The 18,458-nt window shown below is 45.4% G+C and overlaps 1 protein-coding gene across 8 annotated transcripts in view; it reads right to left on the minus strand.

Moving 5' to 3' along the window:
* DDX31 (DEAD-box helicase 31) overlaps positions 1-12,324 on the minus strand; it is a 70,762-nt gene extending 58,438 nt beyond the window's left edge. For 4 of the 8 annotated variants that reach the window (XM_077851208.1, XM_077851209.1, XM_077851207.1 and 1 more), the window contains exons 1-6: positions 11,779-12,324; positions 6,165-6,421; positions 5,983-6,058; positions 4,917-4,960; positions 3,720-3,790; positions 2,520-2,584 (exon numbers count right to left, since the gene is read on the minus strand). In XM_077851208.1, the coding sequence (XP_077707334.1) occupies positions 2,520-2,584; positions 3,720-3,790; positions 4,917-4,960; positions 5,983-6,058; positions 6,165-6,421; positions 11,779-12,309 (1,044 nt within the window). In that variant the 5' untranslated portion in view covers positions 12,310-12,324. The other 4 variants (XM_077851214.1, XM_077851212.1, XM_077851210.1 and 1 more) reach the window with 4 other exon arrangements.
* Positions 12,325-18,458: the final 6,134 nt, after the last annotated feature.

Raw genomic sequence — 18,458 nt, forward strand, 5'->3', positions numbered from 1 at the left:
ATTTGCCCAGAGAAATCTCTTCTTACAGAATATTTCGATCTTCAATAAAATGAGTTGTTATTGATGTTAAAACATATGGAATAAATAAAAACAATGGCATGGCTGGTGAACGTTTCTGGGTATAAGCAAATCAAATCATTGCCGTTCAGACCAGCCACATGCCCAGGTTGTCGACAGTGAGAGCTAACACTTCATGAGCAAGTACTATCAAGAGGAGCTGGACACCAGCTCTCTGCCCTCCACGTGCATTAGCTCAGGAGCCTCACGGAAACCCGGGAGACAGGCATTGCTATTGGCCCTGCACCACAGGTGAAGCCACAGAGGGATGAAATGGTTTGCCTGAAGATACACTCAGACCCAGGCTTTGAGCAGAGCTGCCCACCACATGGTCTCCCTAATGGACATAATTTAATCTCTCCTGTCCTCAGGTCACCAACCTATGAAATGAGACACTTGGGTTGGAACTACAGGACCCAGGCTAGCTCAAATATTCCCTAATTCTCCAACCTTATAAAAAACCCACCGCTAGCAAGAAACTCTCCTAGAATTTATAAATGGATGAGACTTTACCACATTATTGCAATACTTGGCCTCTCTCCTTCTCTAGCAAGGTATCAGTAATGATGCTAAGTCCTTCATATGAATTATCTCACTGAAAAGTGCCCGATGGGAAGAAAAAAAATCAGTCACTTGTAGGAAATAAATTCCTCATTTATCCACCTCAGAGGAAAACAGTATTAATAGTTTCTTTCTTGTCTTTTTATGCACACAAAGTATATTTATGAAATCAGATCATACTGCACACACTGCTTTGTACCCTGCCTTTCTTTAACCTGTAAGAACATTTAAAATTCACAAAGAGTAATTGAAAAAAAATGCCACTTTTAATGTCTATGTAAGGTTCCATCACTTGGATGTTGCATAGGATTTATTGATTTTAAATTATTTAAATAAAATTTAAGTAAAACTTAAACGCTCATTTTGAAATAAATTTAGGCTTACAAAAAAATTACACAAATAGTACAAAGAACTAATCTCTCATACCCTTCTTCCAGCTTTCTTATGTGGTATCAATTCTCAAAATCCCAGTACAATGATCAAAACCAGGAAATCAGCACTAATGTGATGAATTAATCTGCAGTCCATATTCTGACTTCACTAACTGACCTATCAACATCCTTTCCCCAGACCAGGATCCAGTTCAGTACCACATGGTGTATTTAGCTGTCCTGCCTTATCTCTTTTAACTTGGGGTAGTTCTTCAGCATTTCTGTTTTTGGTGAAATACTTTGGAACAGTAATGGCCAGTTACTTTGTAGAAGGTCTCTAGATTTGCGTTTGTCTGATGTTTGCTTATGATTAAATTCAGGTTACACATTTTAGGCAGGAAAACCACAGAAGTGGCTGTGTCGTCTGGGCACCTACCTGGAGGTACATGAGGCTGCCACGTCCTGGCACTGGTGATGCCCACACCTGGGTAAGGTGATGACAGCCAGGCTTCCCTATTGCAAAGTTACTGTTTTTCCCTTGTGATTAGAAGTATCTCATAGGGAGATCCTCTGAGACTAACTAGGTAAATAACCCATTTTTCATCAGATTTCCACCCACTCATTTCAGCATCTGTGATGATTCTTGTGTCAAACAGTATTACTAAGGCACTTGCCAAATGGTGATGTTCTACTTCCATCACCTCTTTGTTTATCCACTGGAATTCTGTGAGGAAGGCCTCTCCTTCTCCCATTTGTTTATATATTTATTCAATAATTCATTTCTATCAGTTTGTACTCATGGATATTTGTTTTAGCCTATGGGCTATAATCCAATGCTATCACTACTTATTTGTCACTGAGTATCAGGTAGGCTGGATACATGCCTAATTCTATATGTCCAAACTGAGGGCAAAAGTAACTGATTTGCTCTTCTCATCTGCCTTGTACCGACCTCTCTTCCTATTTCAGATCCCACCATGTCCTCTCCACTGAGGACAACCAGGACATATTTGTAGGACTCTGGGCTGGGTTTTGAGATGATGCCTGTGCCTCTGGAGCCGGGCAGTTAACTTGCCTCCTATGGGACCCAGGGAACCCAATTCTGGTCCCTTTGGCCCAAGCACTAACTGTATTTCCCAACTGAAGACAAGTATTCCACCACTGCTCCTCAAGCCTCCATTTCTTTCTGTAAACTTAGGGTAACAGTAATATCTGTAAGTCACCAGGGTCAGGGGTGGGGTTTAAGATTCAAGAAGATAACATGGGCAAAGAATGCAGCACAACATATCACACAAGGAGCATTTATTTTACCAATGTTCCCTATTAGACCTGCCATGATGATTACAAAATATATTCTATTCTATTCTGGGCACTGTCCTCAGATGCAGTGTGTTTCTGTAAGAAGTGAATTTAAAAAAAAGAAAATAATGCTAAATGAAAATAGACTCTTTAGGTCCCCATATTATTGCTTTGGTTCAGTTCAACGTTACTAATGCACTATGAGCAATAACAGAAAAGCACTATACTCACCTGTATTTTCGGTTTCATTGCTTGGAGAGACTGGACCACAGGGATGCAGTAGGCGAGGGTTTTACCTTTTAAAAAAGTATAAAAACAATGAAAATCACAGACCCTACAGATGTAGGAAAAACAAAGACAGCAAAGAAAAGGGGCTTTGCTATCTTTGGGTAGCACTAAACTCTGGCAACAGGAAAAGTTCAAGTCTTACATCCAGGAGAGGTGAAAACAGAATTTGCCCATCTGCCACAACTCCCAATTTTGTTTGTAAATACAGTACTTCCCCCAAAATCTGCAGCCTCAGCTCCTTTGTCCAACTAGCAAGGGAGACAATGACATATTTCCCAAGTTACACAAAAGCTCAACTTGAGGACTACCCCTCGAAGACAGAAAACTCCTTTAAAGTCATCCTTAACTGCACAGATGAGCTTCACAGACAAGTGAATGACCTGGATGGTGCTGATATGCTTAGGAGCCAGTCTGAACCCTGCGCCAGACTCTAAAGACTGTGGAGAAACCAAGGACAGCAAAAGCTTTGGGTTTCCACCCACCTGAATGGTGGCTGAGCTGGAGAGGGGGGTGGGGAGAGTAGTGAATAGCCAACCTATCATTCTGGGCACAAGAGGGTCAGAAGAACAAGTCTACCGACAATTGGAACATGTAATATCCGTGTTCCATATTGGAGCAAAACAACTGGTATCCAATCACTGTGTGCTCATGTTAGAACTGGGCTTCAGTATCTGAAGAAAATATTCATCCCCCCACTGGAGTGAGGAAGTCAGAAGAACAAGTCTACCGACAATTGGAACATGTAATATCCATGTTCCATATTGGAGCAAAACAACTGGTATCCAATCACTGTGTGCTCATGTTAGAACTGGGCTTCAGTATCTGAAGAAAATATTCATCCCCCCACTGGAGTGAGGAAGGCAGCGTGGGCCATCCACAGTGGAACTGGGCAGAGCCCTGACAGAGGCTCGGAAGAGTGACAGTGGAACCCAACTACCTCCTGATTATTCCTGATCACAGCACCATCAACCACCCCCTTCCTTTCCCTAGGGAAACAAAGCTCTAATCAAGAGCAGACATGGCCTTCCTCCCTCCCCCCAAAAGACAAAGCCGCCACCACAGACAGACACCTTACTATAGAACCGACTATGTGAATGGGGCCCAGATATCAGGGGATAAGGGGCAGAAGTGATGATGACTGACCTGAGCCTGTCTGCGATCTCACCAGAGCATCTCTGCCTTCCAGCAATGCAGGAATACTTTGCTTCTGAACACTTGGGCCACCCAAAAGAAAGAACACATGCTGATCTACAATATTTTACTCTCTCATGTTTACAGGCAGAGAGGCAGGATACGTAAATCACAACCACCCCCATGCTTTGCTTTGTCTGCCAACTGCTACCTTCGAAGTTACCTAAATGTTTAAGCAAAGGTGCTGAGAAACTTTTGATAACTCGAAAGATAAAACCACAGTCCAATTTCTGGAACTCAGCTGATAATACTGAGACAAGCCAGGGACTGGCTGCTCCAGCAAACTGATTAAAAAGAAAAATGGCACAGGCATGATGACCAGCTGGAGCGACCACGAGCGCCTATCACACATCTCCCTGCCTTCTGTGGCAGACAGTGTGACACAGTAAGATGTGACGGACAGATTCCAATGCACAGGGAGGCTCATGAGCCATCCAGATAGCTGGGGCTCCTTCCCAGTCTCCAGAAAACCAAGGTGTGACTATTATACACACACTAAGACATGTGTCCACATGTGTATCTAAAAACAAACAACAAAGGGCACAGAATTCATTTAAATTTGGTTGATGAAACTGAACAAAGCAATTGGTATGGGACTCCTCATTTTATTCTTCAATACTCTTATTCATTTGTACATGTAAGTGAAACACGATGATTAGTAAAATGTAAAGCATACATAGTCACTAAAAGGAAGTTCATCTCTAGCCTACACCTTTTTACTATTCTATTTTCCAAAAGTTATCACTATTAAATGTTCAAAATAATTTTTTTCTTTATCCCATTCTATTTGACCAAATATCTACTCTCTTTTTGCTCTAATTCTTACTACTAAAAAATGACGTAGTAAATTCTATATCGTGGACATATTATTTTCAGGGAAGCATGGACAGCAGCAGGATCACATGCAGATCACATCTTTTGGACCAGTTCAGAGCTGAGAACAGCAGTAGATGGGGGTTCAGTCTCCCCATTTAACCAGTAGGGAAACTGAGTGGTTAAGTGATGTGTCACGCCCTCGATAGGCAACAATCTGGCAGTGTTCTCTAACAACAAGACACAAATTTGCTCTGTGCTCCACAAATAATTCAGATTTCACTGATTATGCCCATTCAAGTCTTAAGAAAAGCAAGACTGGTCTGGAACCCTTACCTGGTCATACTAGTCATGTTTAAAACCGTATTTATTGTAGAAATCTAAAAGAAAACACACACACAAAACATTTTTAACTACCAAATTTTTGGCATATCTTTAATGCAAATGAGGATGCAAAGTAGCCGAAGAGACTGGGATTAAATGGATGACCGTGTTCAAGTCAAGTTCTTCCAATCAGTGTTACCTGGGGATGGTTCTGCCCACCCCTGCCCCCAACATGTGGCAATGTCTGGAAAAATTTTTGTTGTTATAAGTGGGGCAGGGGACATCACTGGCATCAAGTGAATAGAGACATGGAGTGCTGCTGCACATCCTTACCATGCACAGGATGGTGCCCATGACAAAGAGTTATCCATTCCCAAATGTCCACAGCATGAACCTGCTCATTATCTCCATTCAAACCCGCAGATAAAAAAAAAAACAGGTTATGTAAGTTACCCTAAAGGAGTAAGCTGTGGCCACAGGAGCAAAGGAAATCCAGACTCCCTAAAAGTTAATGCATTTCTCTCTTCTTACTCACAAATAAGAGCGAAAATTTCATTTACAGCCCAAAAAAAAAAAAAAAAAAAACCAAAAACAAAACAAAAAAAAAAACCACCAAGAAACCATCTATTTGTTTGTAGAAAATGTAAGTTAAAATAGCCTCATCTTCCTTCAATTCTCTGTAACAACAGCCTACCCTTGCTATAAAGATGCCAGCTTAGTTACCTCTCCTGTGATTACTGTGACCCCTGCTACCTAGATCAGCCTCATGTCCCATCTACCCACTAATGAGGAGCTGGTCCTGGAGTCTAATAATTGGAGTCCCAGGCCTAATTTGAATTAGGTAAGTGTTTAGTTCTTTAAAAAGGCGATGGGGATGGAGGTAAAGACAGCAAACAGTAACCTGAGCTCACTGGGACTGTCTTAGAAGAGCATCTTATCAATCTGACTTCGTTCGGGTAACTTGGAGCAGAAATAACCATTCTTTGACTTTTCTTCCTAGAACTGTCATTTCACAGACATTCCAAATGAATAACCATACTGAAAAAACCAACTGCACAAGACACTGAGAGATACTTACTAAATGTGGGTGGAGGTCCAGTTCATGAAAAGCATCTGAAGTAAACACCTTTTCTTGTACCTGCTTTACTACAGGTCTGCAAGTGATGAACAAAACCCAGGCATCAGTTCCAATCAACACAGAAAAGGACAGAACACACTTAACTCCTCTTATTCCTGAAGCACACCTGCACCCGAACATACCTGTGGAGCTCTGGAATTTCAGGATTATTTTTAAATAATGATGAAGTCCTAATGCACAGTTTCTGTTCTCGGTTTCCATCAGTCACACCAACCAAAGATTTCTTCGGAGAAAACGTTTTCTGTGCCTTCCCCTTAAAAGTCCTTTGTGTTTCTTTAGCAGCAGCTTTCTTGGCTGGGAGAAATGATGCCTCATTCCTCCGTTTCGCTGGGGGAGCCTCACTGGATGCTTGGTGTTTTCTTTTGGTGGCCTCTGCTTGCTGCGTTGTTCCCAAAAGGCAAGAGCAACAAGAGATGCATTAGTCCATGAAAACAGACCTCAGAGTGAAGCCTGACTGCCCACAGAATTGCATCTCTCCCTGCAGAGATGATTATGCCCCATATGTCAAGCAACAGTTTAGGGTCTGTAATCAGATTCTTTGACTCAGCTTTTTTTTTTTTTTCCCCAAAAAGAAAAATTCAAAATGAAACAGAACACAAAAATCTTCAGCTCATTCATCCACTAGACCTCACCATCCATCTTAACCATCAAATCAACCAAGAGGAAGGTGAGGATCCAGAAGGAAGAATTTGGGCTGAATATGAACAAATGGGAGTCCCTTTTAAGGGAAGAGAGAACTCACCTTGTGAAATGTGCATGCTAAGTCAATCCTTATCCCTAGATGTCCATCTACACAAAAAGGACAGGGGAGGGGGCAGTGCATCCTCTCTCTCCACCAACAAAGCCTGTTGGTGACTAGACATGGGAGGCTGCATCCCAGCCGATGCCCAGGAAGCGGAAACCTTCATTACTGCTCTACCCCAGAGTGCTTGGATCGCTGTCATCCTCCCCCCTCACACTGCTCCCCCAGATTCAGATGGCTTGGAGATGATTCCTACTTGCCGTTTTCATTCCAAATGAGAATTCTGCTCCATCCATCACTTCTACCACAATTATTTCCAACTCTCCTTGCCTTTCAGTTCCCCCATCTGATTGCTGATTATAGGCTACAACATTCAGTATTTTCTTGCCTGTTGCTTATTTCTGTAACGTGAATGTAGCTACATGTGCGATGTCCAAACTTCTAGGAGAAGAAACATCCAATTTTCTTTGGCCTACTCTTCCAATTTACACATGAGTAAAAAACATCCTATGAATAGACAGGGCTTATTATTAGGGCATTTTGGTTTCTCTTGGTATGTTATTTTCACCTTAGCTTGAAATGATGAATTCCATTTACACATCAGCTTGTTTTGGCCATGACTAACCTACCAATAACAATAGTTGTTTGTTCCTGGCATCTACAGGACTCCTGTATCTAACTAATTCAATAAATACAATTTTGAGGGCAGCCCAGGTGGCTCAGTGGTTTAGCGTCGCCTTCAGCCGAGAGTGTGATCCTGGAGACCCAGGATCGAGTCCCACGTCAGGCTCCCTGCATGGAGCCTGCTTCTCCCTCTGCCTGTGTCTCTGCTTCTCTCTCTCTCTCTGTTTGTGTCTTTCATCAATAAATGGGTGAAATCTTAAAAAAAAATTTTTTGGAAAAAATACAACTTCGAGTATTTACTATTAATAAAGAATTAATATACTCTATCTTACAAATCTATTTTTACAAAGTCTCAAGTTTCTGAATGTTCAGATTAAAGAAAGAGATTAGGCAAAGTTCCAGGTCTACCGAATCATTTGCAAGGCAGAAGGAAATGTACTGACATTCCTCGATTTTCAGAACTATAGGCTCTCAGAGAATAAAACGGCCTACAGGCCACTCCTGCCATGCACAGACTTCCTATAGCAGGCTCCCTGACAAATGGCCTTGCAGTACGCCTTGCCTACACACCTCCCCTTATTGCTCTCCATCTCTCCAGACATACCAAATCCTAGGGGTTAGAAAACTATTCCTGACACTCAGACAAGATTTGCCACTTTGATTATCTATCTGCTAGTCTGAGGTCTGCTATCTGCAGCAACACAAAACAAGCTTACTTTCTCTTGTACATCACATTCCTTCACACATCCTCTTTTTGTTTCTTCTTTGGACTAAATGGCCCAAACAAGACACGAACTTTCAATCCTTTTTCATTCCAGTCAGCTTTTATTCCCATGTCAACTGTTCTCTAAAAGAAAGTGTTCAGATTTATAAATAGTATTTCATAGGCTTTCTACTGCTCTTAGGCTAAAATAAAAAATCTGTAACATGACTTACAAAACCTTCTAGAGGCTGGCCTCTGCCCATCTCACCAGCGTCAGCTGTCCTGGTCTTCCTTAATTCCTAGAATGTATCATGCTCCTTCCCTCCTCAGGGCCTTTGCACATGCTATTGCCATACCTATGTCTGCAACCCTTCCTTTGGCTGACTAACTCAAACTCCTCCTTCAGACCTAGGCTTACAGGGTCCTCAGAAGAACCTTTCCTGACCTTTTCTCTCCACCTAGTCAGGCCAGGTACTTTGGCTCTCCTGGCACTCTTTTTTCTTTGCTGTAGCACTCAGCACAACGACAAGCATAAAATGTAATTTGTTACATGGTGTCAGTCCTCCCCATTAGACTGTGAACTCTACGAGAAAATGGACAAGTCTGTCCTGTGTGGCACTGCATCCCCTGTATGGGCTCAATTCTGCCCAAAGTCAGTGTTCAATAAATGCTTGTAAGATGAATGATACACAATGAAATTATCCCTTTCCATAACAAGAACAAACAAGGACACTACTCCACTACTTGTTTACTACTACTTGTTAGCTTTTCTGCCCCAGCATCCACAACACGTTCATTTAAAAAACTGACCATTAAAAACAAAAAAACAAACAAAACAAAACAAAAACCCCAAAAAACAAAAAAACTGACCACTTAGTAGCTGTCAAGTAGCTTGGTTCTGAAAATGCAAGTCTAGAAAATTAGGCAAGCCCTTGAGGAACTCATAGGTTTGTGGAAGAGACAAAAGTATAAAACCACAAACCCAAACCTATATTTGTACTCAGAAGAAGTATGTTACAAAGAATTATGAAAGCACAAGATGTCTACCATGGCCTACAGGTAGGGTAATGGAGGCCAGGAAACAGAAATGCTTCATGAGGTGGCATCTAACCAAAGAGGAACAAGGACCCAAATCTACTAAAAAATCAGCTCTACATTAAGCAAATCACCTCCCTCTGAGTCTCTGCTCCTACCTGTAAAATGGGGGGGTCCTGGCAGATGACCTCTAGGGCTCATCTAGCCTTAAAAGTCTAAATGCTACATCTCTGATATTAAAAAGATATACCATCCCCCAGGCAATATGCTAAGTATGTATGTGAATTATTTAATGTATCAATATAGGTAACGGAATCATCCCATTTTAAGATGAGAACACTGAGATAGAGATACAAAGTAATTTGTCCTAAGATCCAGGCTTTGCTCAGGCACGGATTCCAAAGCCAGGGTTGGTGATGATTATGCTATGACACTATTTATTATAACTGTATCCTGTTTGGTTGGAAAAACATCATGTGTAGCCTGATCCCTCTGTTTGTTTTCTAGAAGAGCATACACCGAAATGTTAACCAGAGTTACCTCTGAGTATGGCAATTGTAAGTTTTCCATTATCATACTTCCCCTGTTTCCAGTAACAAATTTGTAAATTTGATTACTTGAGTAATCAAAAACATTTTTAGAAAGAAAACACTGCATAGTGTGAGGTATAGCCATCACTTGAATTGTCAAGGCCTTTCCAAACTCAGCATATCAGCTACCCATCCCAAATTCAGGCCACTGGTGAATCTGGATTGGCATACCTATAATTCTCATTCAAGACAAAAAAATGCAGACAAGGGCCCCGCAGACACCTGTCATCACCTTATTAGTGCATATCCTTGACACCGTGGTTCAAGAGATCATAAATCCAGACACTGTTTTTATCCCTTCAATTCACTCAACAAGGTGTTAATAGCGCTTCTTCTGTTCCTGGGCACCTCTATGGCGCAAGCACCCCACTGACCTCCGGACATAGCAATTCTATTACTCAGAATGGAACCGATTCAACTTTTACTTACCATCGGCATTTATTAAGTGCTTCTACTGGCTGGAGAGTAGAGCTTCTATGTATATGATTTCATTTACTCCTCATGATAACCCTGATGCAGAAACTGCTGCTCTCATTTTACAGATTGGAAAAGTGAGGTTCAGAGAGGTCAAACAACTTCCCCCAGTTCACAAAGCCAGCATGCTGCAAGCCGGGCGTCTCATCCCAGGTCTGTCCTACTCCAAATCCCATGCTCCTGGGGGCTCTTCGGTATTTTTCCCCTTCCTCCTCCCAGAGAAGCACCGACCCCACTGGCTGGCTGAAAAATCCCTACTCCCAAACCTCTAAATCCTAAAGCTCGACTATCACTGAAAAAACCACCAAAGAGAATCCGTGTGCGACCTCGAGGAACGTGGGCTTCAACGGAATCACCTGTTGCTCTTTGGAGGAGGCAACACTCCTTCCTGGACACGAGGTGGTAGGATTTCTGGCGCCTGCGCGAACTCGGGGTTCTACGCACACTTTCTGCCCTGCAGCCCTCCCCTCTTCCAGGAGAGAAGTCAAGCGGCCTAGAAACCGGTTTTCAGAGCCGGCTGGGTTCAAACGAAGGCGCCGGCCCCGTCCGCGGGGAGCGCTTCCCCGGCGCTCTGTGTTGCCTTCCCTCCCCCCCCCCGCCCCCGGCACGTGGGTGAGAACCGGGGCCGTTTCCGCGGCTCCTGGGGGAGCGCCCCGCTCTCCGGCCCTCGCTCCTCCCCCAGACGCCGCTCGGGTGAGCCCCGGGGGCTGAGCGGCCCTCGGAGGTGCGGCCGGCAATGCCCGGGCGGGGATCGGCCTCCCCTCCCCTCCCCTCCCCTCCCGAGCCGAGCCTAGCCGAGCCCGGGGCCCTCCATCCCGGCCGGCGGGCGCTCCCGGCGCGGACACGTGCCGCTCGGACGTCCCCAGAGGCCGCCAGGCAGCCCTCGGAGCCCCAACTCCGTCCGCGGTCCGAGCCCTACCCGGAGCCCTACCCGGAGGCGAGGCGGCAGCTCGCGGCGTGCGGCGGGCCCGGCCCCGGGCGCGGCCGGCTCTGAAGCGGCGGAACTCAGCCTTCCCGCCGGCGCACGGCGGGGTCCCACGGGCGTCCTGGGAGCGGCGGCCGGAGACTCGGGGACGTGGACGGACAGCCGGCCCGCGGCAGCCATGGCGCACGGCGAGGCGCGGACGCAGGCCCCCGCCCTGCCCCCCGGCCCTGCCCCCGCCCTGCCCCCGGCCCGCCCCCGCCCCCGCCCCCGCCCTGCCCCGGCCCGCGGCGAGGCTCGCACCCACGTGGGCGGCGCGCGAGGACCCCGCGCAGCTGCCCCGCCGGCTCCTGCGGCCGCGCCCCTTCCGGCCCCCGAAGGGCCCACGGGCCGCGGCGCCCGCTCGGCCTGGTCCCTCGCGGTCCGGCCCGCGGCGGGCGATGCCCCAGGACACCGAGCCCTGGGGCTCATGCTAGAGGAGCTCTCTGAGAAGCCAGGGGCCGTGTGCCTCCGGGCCAACGCTTCCTTCCCGTGCCGCCCGGCTACCGCTCCCTCGGCACCAGCTCCCCGGGAGGTGTCCACAGGGGCCCGGGGCGTGGTGGCCCGGAGACGGGGCCCTGCAGGAGGGCCGCTGCCCCCGGCCCACCTCGGCCGGGCCCAGGCGCCGCTCCTCCGTCCGGCCCGCGGAGGCGGCGCGCTTTCTGGACAGGCAGCGCCTCGGCCACCCGGCAGGGCTGGGTCGCCTAGCAACGGCGGGGTCCTTCCTGGCTCGGCGGCGCTCCGGGCCTGAGCGGAGAAAGCCGCGGCGGAGGGCGCTGGGGGCCGGCGGCTGCGGCGGCTGCGGCGGCGCAAGAGGCGGCAGCGGGACGGCGGCGCGGTGTTGGCGCGCCCCGGCATCCCGCCTCTGCACCCGAGGGGAAATGAGCTCGGCCGACAAGGCCCGGGTGGGGCCCGCGGCCGACGGGCCCGCGCCGCCCGAGGAGGACGAGGGCGAGGGGGGCGGCGAGGCGGGCGGGAAGGGGCCGGCGGCAGAGGCGGCCCCCGGGCCCAGCGCGGCGTTCCGCTTCCTGGTGACTCGGCGGGAGCCGGCCGTGAGGCTGCAGTACGCAGTGAGCGGCTTGGAGCCGCTGGCCTGGTCGGAGGACCACCGCGTGTCGGTGTCCACGGCCCGCAGCATCGCTGTGCTGGAGCTCATCTGCGACGTGCACAACCCGGGCCAGGACCTGGTCATCCACCGCACGTCGGTGCCCGCCCCTCTCAACAGCTGCCTCCTCAAAGTAAGTCCCCCCCCCCCCCGGGGCCCCCGCCCTCGGGTCTCCTCTTGCCCCTTCTCGCAGCGGCGTTACCCGGCCCCCGCGCCTATTCCGGGGCTTCCCCTCGTCGGTCCAGAGCTTGGGGCTGAGCGGCCGGGGTCGCCGTCTTTTAGGGAGAAAACAAAAACGTGGCAGCCGTTGGCGCCCGGTGTTGCAGATCGCCCTCCCCCTTGCGATGCGCACAGGTATCCCGGGAGCTCCGGTCGCAGCCAGCTCCTTCCTCCGCCCCGGCGCCTGCCCCACTGCTGGCGCGGAGGACTCTCCGCGGTGCTTTCTGAGACTCCACCCCCTTTGACCCAACCCCAGACCTTGCCTCCACAGTTGCTCCTATTGTCTGGAATCGACTCCCGAGGCCCTCGTCTGGCTTTGTTTACTGTGACGTGCCCTCCTCCCGTGCCTCTTCTGCTTTGGAGGAGAAAATTTGGTCCTTTTCATTGCCTTAGCTTTCTTAGCGACTTTATTATACGAATGTTCCATCTCCCCTTGAGCAGCTTGAGTACTCTAGTTTTTTGTTTTTGTTTTTGTATTTTTTTTTTGTTTTTGTTTTTGTTTTTTTTTAATAGCAGAAAGTCTTTGGGATGGGGAATGAAAAGTAAAGACTCTGGCAATAGAGGCAATTCTTAAACTTCAAGGCCTTTGTGTAGATTTAGGGCTTTCGGCTTCGTAAAAACTAAGTTTGCTTTCAGAACTTTAGGGTTCCTAGTTCGACTATTTTAATGTCACTACTTTCAAATTTATTTTTTCCCCCCAAATAGTAAGTCATATTGTTCGTTGGTGGGTTTAAAAGTATGGGAACTTCCCCAGTTTCCCTTATAAGTCTTTAGTACACATATATGTGATCTGTAAAAACTGGGCGTTCTGTATATACACTCATTCAGCAGACATTTGAATAGCAGCACCATGTATCAGGTAGGTGCTGATCTAGGTTCCGGAAATAAAGCAGTGTATGAAACCAAGTCCTTGCCTTCATGGAGCTTATGTTCTTTGGCACGTTATGAATGAGAAGGACCATCATATCGTTTAGCGATAAGCAGGGTAGAGGTATGTATCTGTGCCCAGAAAATGCGTTTATGTGAAGATGAAAGGTTTGTAAACTCTTTCTCTGCACTGCCATCTTAAATATGAATCATTAGCTGTGGGTAGGGTTCAGAGCACCCATGCCACTTTTTTTTTTTTTTAAGCACAAGAGTTTTATTTTTATTTTTTTAAAATACAGAATCTTTGTTTTCTGTAACTTTTTAAAAAAAATTTTTTTTAAGATTTTATTTATTTATTGACAGAGAGAGAGAGAGAGAGAGGCAGAGACACAGCCAGAGGGAGAAGCAGGCTCCATGCAGGGAACCCGGTGTGGGACTCGATCCCAGGTCTCCAGGATCACACCCCAGGCTGCAGGCCGCGCCAAACCTCTGCGCCACTGGGGCTGCCCAAGCACAAGAGTTTTAAACAATTGAGTTAAATCACTGGTAGACTGATATGATTAAACCCTGTGAGATCTTCTTGAGAAGATACGAACAAATTGGTTCTACCTATAAACAAATTGGTTCAGGTAGACAGATATTGGTAATACTGTGAAATTGAGAAACCAGGAGGGAGGCAGAGGAAAGGGGCTTTAAAAGGTATATCCTTACTATTTCTAAGAATGTTCATGTGCACATGAACTAGAGGAAACTTTGAGTGTGTGTGTCCAACATGGTCCAGATTTAATACTTTAGCAAAGAGAATTTTTTTAAGGGGGTGAGGGATAGGAGGGGCAGAGGAAGAGGGAGATTCTTAAGCAGGCCTCATGCCCAGCACAGAGACCATCTCTGGGCTCAGTCTCACAACCCTGAGGTCATGACCTGAGCTGAAATTGAGAGTCGGGATGCTTAACCGACTGAGCCACCCAGGTGCCCCTAGCAGAGAGAATGTAAAGAATCGAAGGAATAGTGAGGGGAGGCTCTTATATCAAGTGTTATCTGGTGTTGAATCTGAAGGAGATCTGAAAGAACATAGGATTTGGTTCATAAGAGGAGCAGAGGAAAGTGGCATCCACGAAGCAGGAATGAGGTGTCCATCTTATTCACAAACATAGTTAAGTCATGGACATACTTTATTGTTTGGATAAGTAATGATGGATCAACAGATGATCTCTTCTAGAGAGAGAAAGTGAGGTGAGGTCAATTGGGGAACTTCAAAGGTCAGTCTGAAGAAGTTGGCTTCAATCTAAGAAGCCCAAAGGTGCTGTAATAGTTTCATAAGAATGGATTGGCCTGGGATGGTTCAGGAATACGAGTCTGGTGGGCCTAGGAGTAATTTAACGATTGTTGGGGTCAATTTAAAATAGAGGGTACGAGATTGAGCTTTGGCTCAAAATAGCAAGATAGGCCTGTCTGTAGGAAGGGGATGATAAAATCTGTGTTGTTTCAACTTTTTTTTTTTCCTTCCCTTCTGAGAGAGAGAATGTGTGTGTCCAAAGGGTGGGAGGGGCGGACAGAGAGAGAATCCTAAGCAGGCTCCACACCCAGTATGGAGCCTGACCTGGGGCTTGATCTCATGACCCTGAGACCCTGACCTGAGCCCAAATCAAGAGTCTGACACTTAACCAGTTGATCCACCCAGGGCCTCTAGACATCTTGGAAGATTAAATACAAATACATACGTGTATGTGTGTGTATATACGGATTTGTATGCATGTATATATGCACAATCAGTATGGTTCCTGGCATGCTGTAAATACTGAGTAGTAAATGCAGTCCTACAAGTATGAAGGAATAAGGGTCTGGATTAGTACTAGAGCTGTGGATATGAAGATTTACATAATCTTCTGATAAAAATTGGACTCTTACTGGTTGCACAATTGTCTAACAAGTAATAGGAAATTTTTTGTATTCTGCTTGTAATTGGTAGATAGCTTGCCTGAAGTTAATTAGTGGCATCTTTCCTTCCTGTACTGTTCTTTGGCATGCGAATCACACAAACCATCCATCAGTTAACAGTCTTACTAGACTAGGACCATTTGGTGAATGAATGCCGAGTTGTCCCTGCAATTATGAAAGAGGCCTCTGTGGGGTAAATCCGGGCTGTGATGGTAGGAATGTAAAGAAGTCTGTGTCAGTACTTTGATGGCTCTACCCATTGGCAATGCCTAGGGATTTAAACTGCTCAGTGCTGTCCAGCTTGCCTTTGCTCTGACACAAAAGGTGGTCATTCTGCAGCCTGGACCCAGTTTAGTGTATGGCACTGCTAGAAGGCTAGATGCTAAGCTCCTCGGAAGCTTTTGCTTTTATGACCATGTTATTTAGATTATGAATTTCTTCCAGGAAAATACACAGTTATGTAATAGTTCAAATATGATCTGCTATTTGCAAGTTACTATGCTGGACACAGGTTATAGGATATCAAGGAGGATGCTATAAATGAATGATATGAAAAGGAATAAAATTGTGATCTAAGAATAATTTGCAATTTTTCTTCCCATTGGACTGCTGATTTAGTGAATCATCTAGTTGGGCACAGTTCCAAATTCTAATAACATTTGTGTAACTCATTTTGTTCTGCATGAATCGTTAGGAGCATGAGAAAGTTTTAACATCATCGACATTAAGTTAACTCTTGGCTGTCTTTGGAATCCTATTCCTGCCTTCAAGAAGTTTCCTGTCAGGTGGCTTCAAGTGAATTTCTATTCATTGGGTACTTACAAAGGATTTAGCTATTAGCAGTAATACTGGCCAACTTGAAACAGGATAGTATATAATGAAATGATTGGCTGGGTCATCTGGGAGCTGGACTTCTAGGTGGTGTGCTCCTTGGCCATCTGAGTACATGGCTTAATTTGATGGCTGGTTTTGTGATATGGAGACTTAGAAGAGCAGTATACTCATTCAGACTAATATATCAGAAATTACTACACAAAACCATGCAGGTTTTCTCTACTGTTGAGATCCAGGCAATGAGTGAGACCAAGGGTTGCTTTCATTTCATCACTGTTTGGGTTACAGGTCCTATGAAGTTTACTTTTAGTTCTATAGCTTTTATTTATAGTAAATTTACATATTATAAAGATTATTGCTTAGTGTACAGTATTTCAGGATTTGGTGATTTTTATTTTTACCCTTCATTTGGTGGACAACTTTATGTCTACCCTGCATTTTGCATACTTTTATTAAGCCTCATTAACTTTAACTTTTACTTAATCCTTAGAGAGTATTCATCCTCCTCCTTCCCCTCTCCTCATCAGTAACATCTGTTGACACTTATTAATAGATGCTTTATAGGTGTCTGGTGGCTCAATCACTGGGGACTCTTTGATCTCAGGGTGGTAAGTTCAAGCCCCAAGTTGGGCATGGACCTTACTTAAAAGATATCTTACGTGTATTGACTTATTTAGCCTTCCTAACTCTGTGACACACGTATTATTGTTCTCTTTTTATAAATGAGAAAATTAGGGCCAGATGGTTAAGTAATTTGTGCAGGGCCGCAGGGCTAGTGTGTGATAGAGTCAGGATTTGAACCCAGGTAGTCTGGCACTACACAGATTTTCAGTCATTATACTGTGCTTCATTCTATCATATTTCAAATTTTATTTATGCATACAAAGCTCTGGGCTTTGATTAGCATTCTATTAACAGGCTAGCCACCTACACCTCTGTTTAATTGGAATTTCTAGTTTGTATTTCTCTGGCATGTCCATAAGTATATCCAAGAGACTACTTTAAATGTCTTTCTAAATCAAGATATACTGTGCAAGACACCGTTTCCAGAGTATTATTTAGGACAATAAAAGATGAGACCACCCCAAAAAAGTTCTATTGTTTAAAAAAAAGTTTGGAAAACCCTGGGTAAGTCCCTCAATAGCTCCCTGGCCAGGGTACTTAATGTGTTCCTGAGACTCTTCAAGGAGGAATGATGTGTAACATACAATGTTCTCAAGACTTATTTGGCCACAGAACTCTTTTGGACAATTTAAGAGAGTAGTGTCTGTGTAACATGTAACAAGTTAGTCATCTAATTAATTTGTTGAATGACTTTTATATCTGCTTTTCTATATTATGTCTTTTAGGAGTTTTAGCAGAAAAGAGAGTAAGATTAGATTTTTCCAATTATCCTAATTTAGTTTCTAATCAACACTTCTGTATACACAAATGTTTCTCCTTTTTTTTTTTTTAAGACTTTTTTTAGGGTGCCTAGGTGGCTCAGTCATTTAAGTGTCTGCCTTCACCTGGGTCATGATCTCAGGGTTGGGCTCCCTTTCCCTCTGTTCATGCTCTCTTGCTTTCTCTTGTGTGCTCTCTCTCTCCCAAGTAAATAAAAAAACTTTTTTTTTTTTTTTAAAGATCTATTTGTTACAGAGCACAAATACAAGCAGCTGTGTTAGGAGGTGGGCAGAGAGAATCCCAAGTAGACTCCCCACTGGGTACAGAGTCCATTTTGAGACTCAGTCCTACAACCCTTAGGTCATGACCTGAGCCAAAACCAAAAGTCAGACACCTAACTGACTAAGACACCCAGGTGCCCCACAAACCTTTCATTTGTTAATAACTGAAGGATTTTATTCCTTGGCAGGCTTAATGGTCTATAGTATTTGTTACCTATTTTCCATTTGGGAGATATTTTTTTTTTAATTTATTTATTTATGATAGTCACAGAGAGAGAGAGAGAGGCAGAGACACAGGCAGAGGGAGAAGCAGACTCCATGCACCGGGAGCCCGATGTAGGATTTGATCCCAGGTCTCCAGGATCCCGCCCTGGGCCAAAGGCAGGCGCCAAACCGCTGCGCCACCCAGGGATCCCTGGGCGATATTTTAAAACTGTTTAGTGCACTCTGGTTTTCTGACACATTCTCACTTTTCCAAGTTTTATCAAGTTGTTTGGAGTTCAGTGTCTTCCAAAGTTTTCCTGTGTCCTGGAGTGTAATTCCTTTGGGTTTGGGAACTTAAACTCATTTAACATGACTTTTATTATATCTGTTTTTGTCTTAGGCTTGAATTCCTTTGTAATCATGTAATATCTACCCTTTCCAGTTTGAGGATCAGCC

The sequence above is a fragment of the Canis aureus genome, chromosome 16 (assembly GCF_053574225.1).
Source record: "Canis aureus isolate CA01 chromosome 16, VMU_Caureus_v.1.0, whole genome shotgun sequence".
Lineage (NCBI taxonomy): Eukaryota > Metazoa > Chordata > Mammalia > Carnivora > Canidae > Canis > Canis aureus.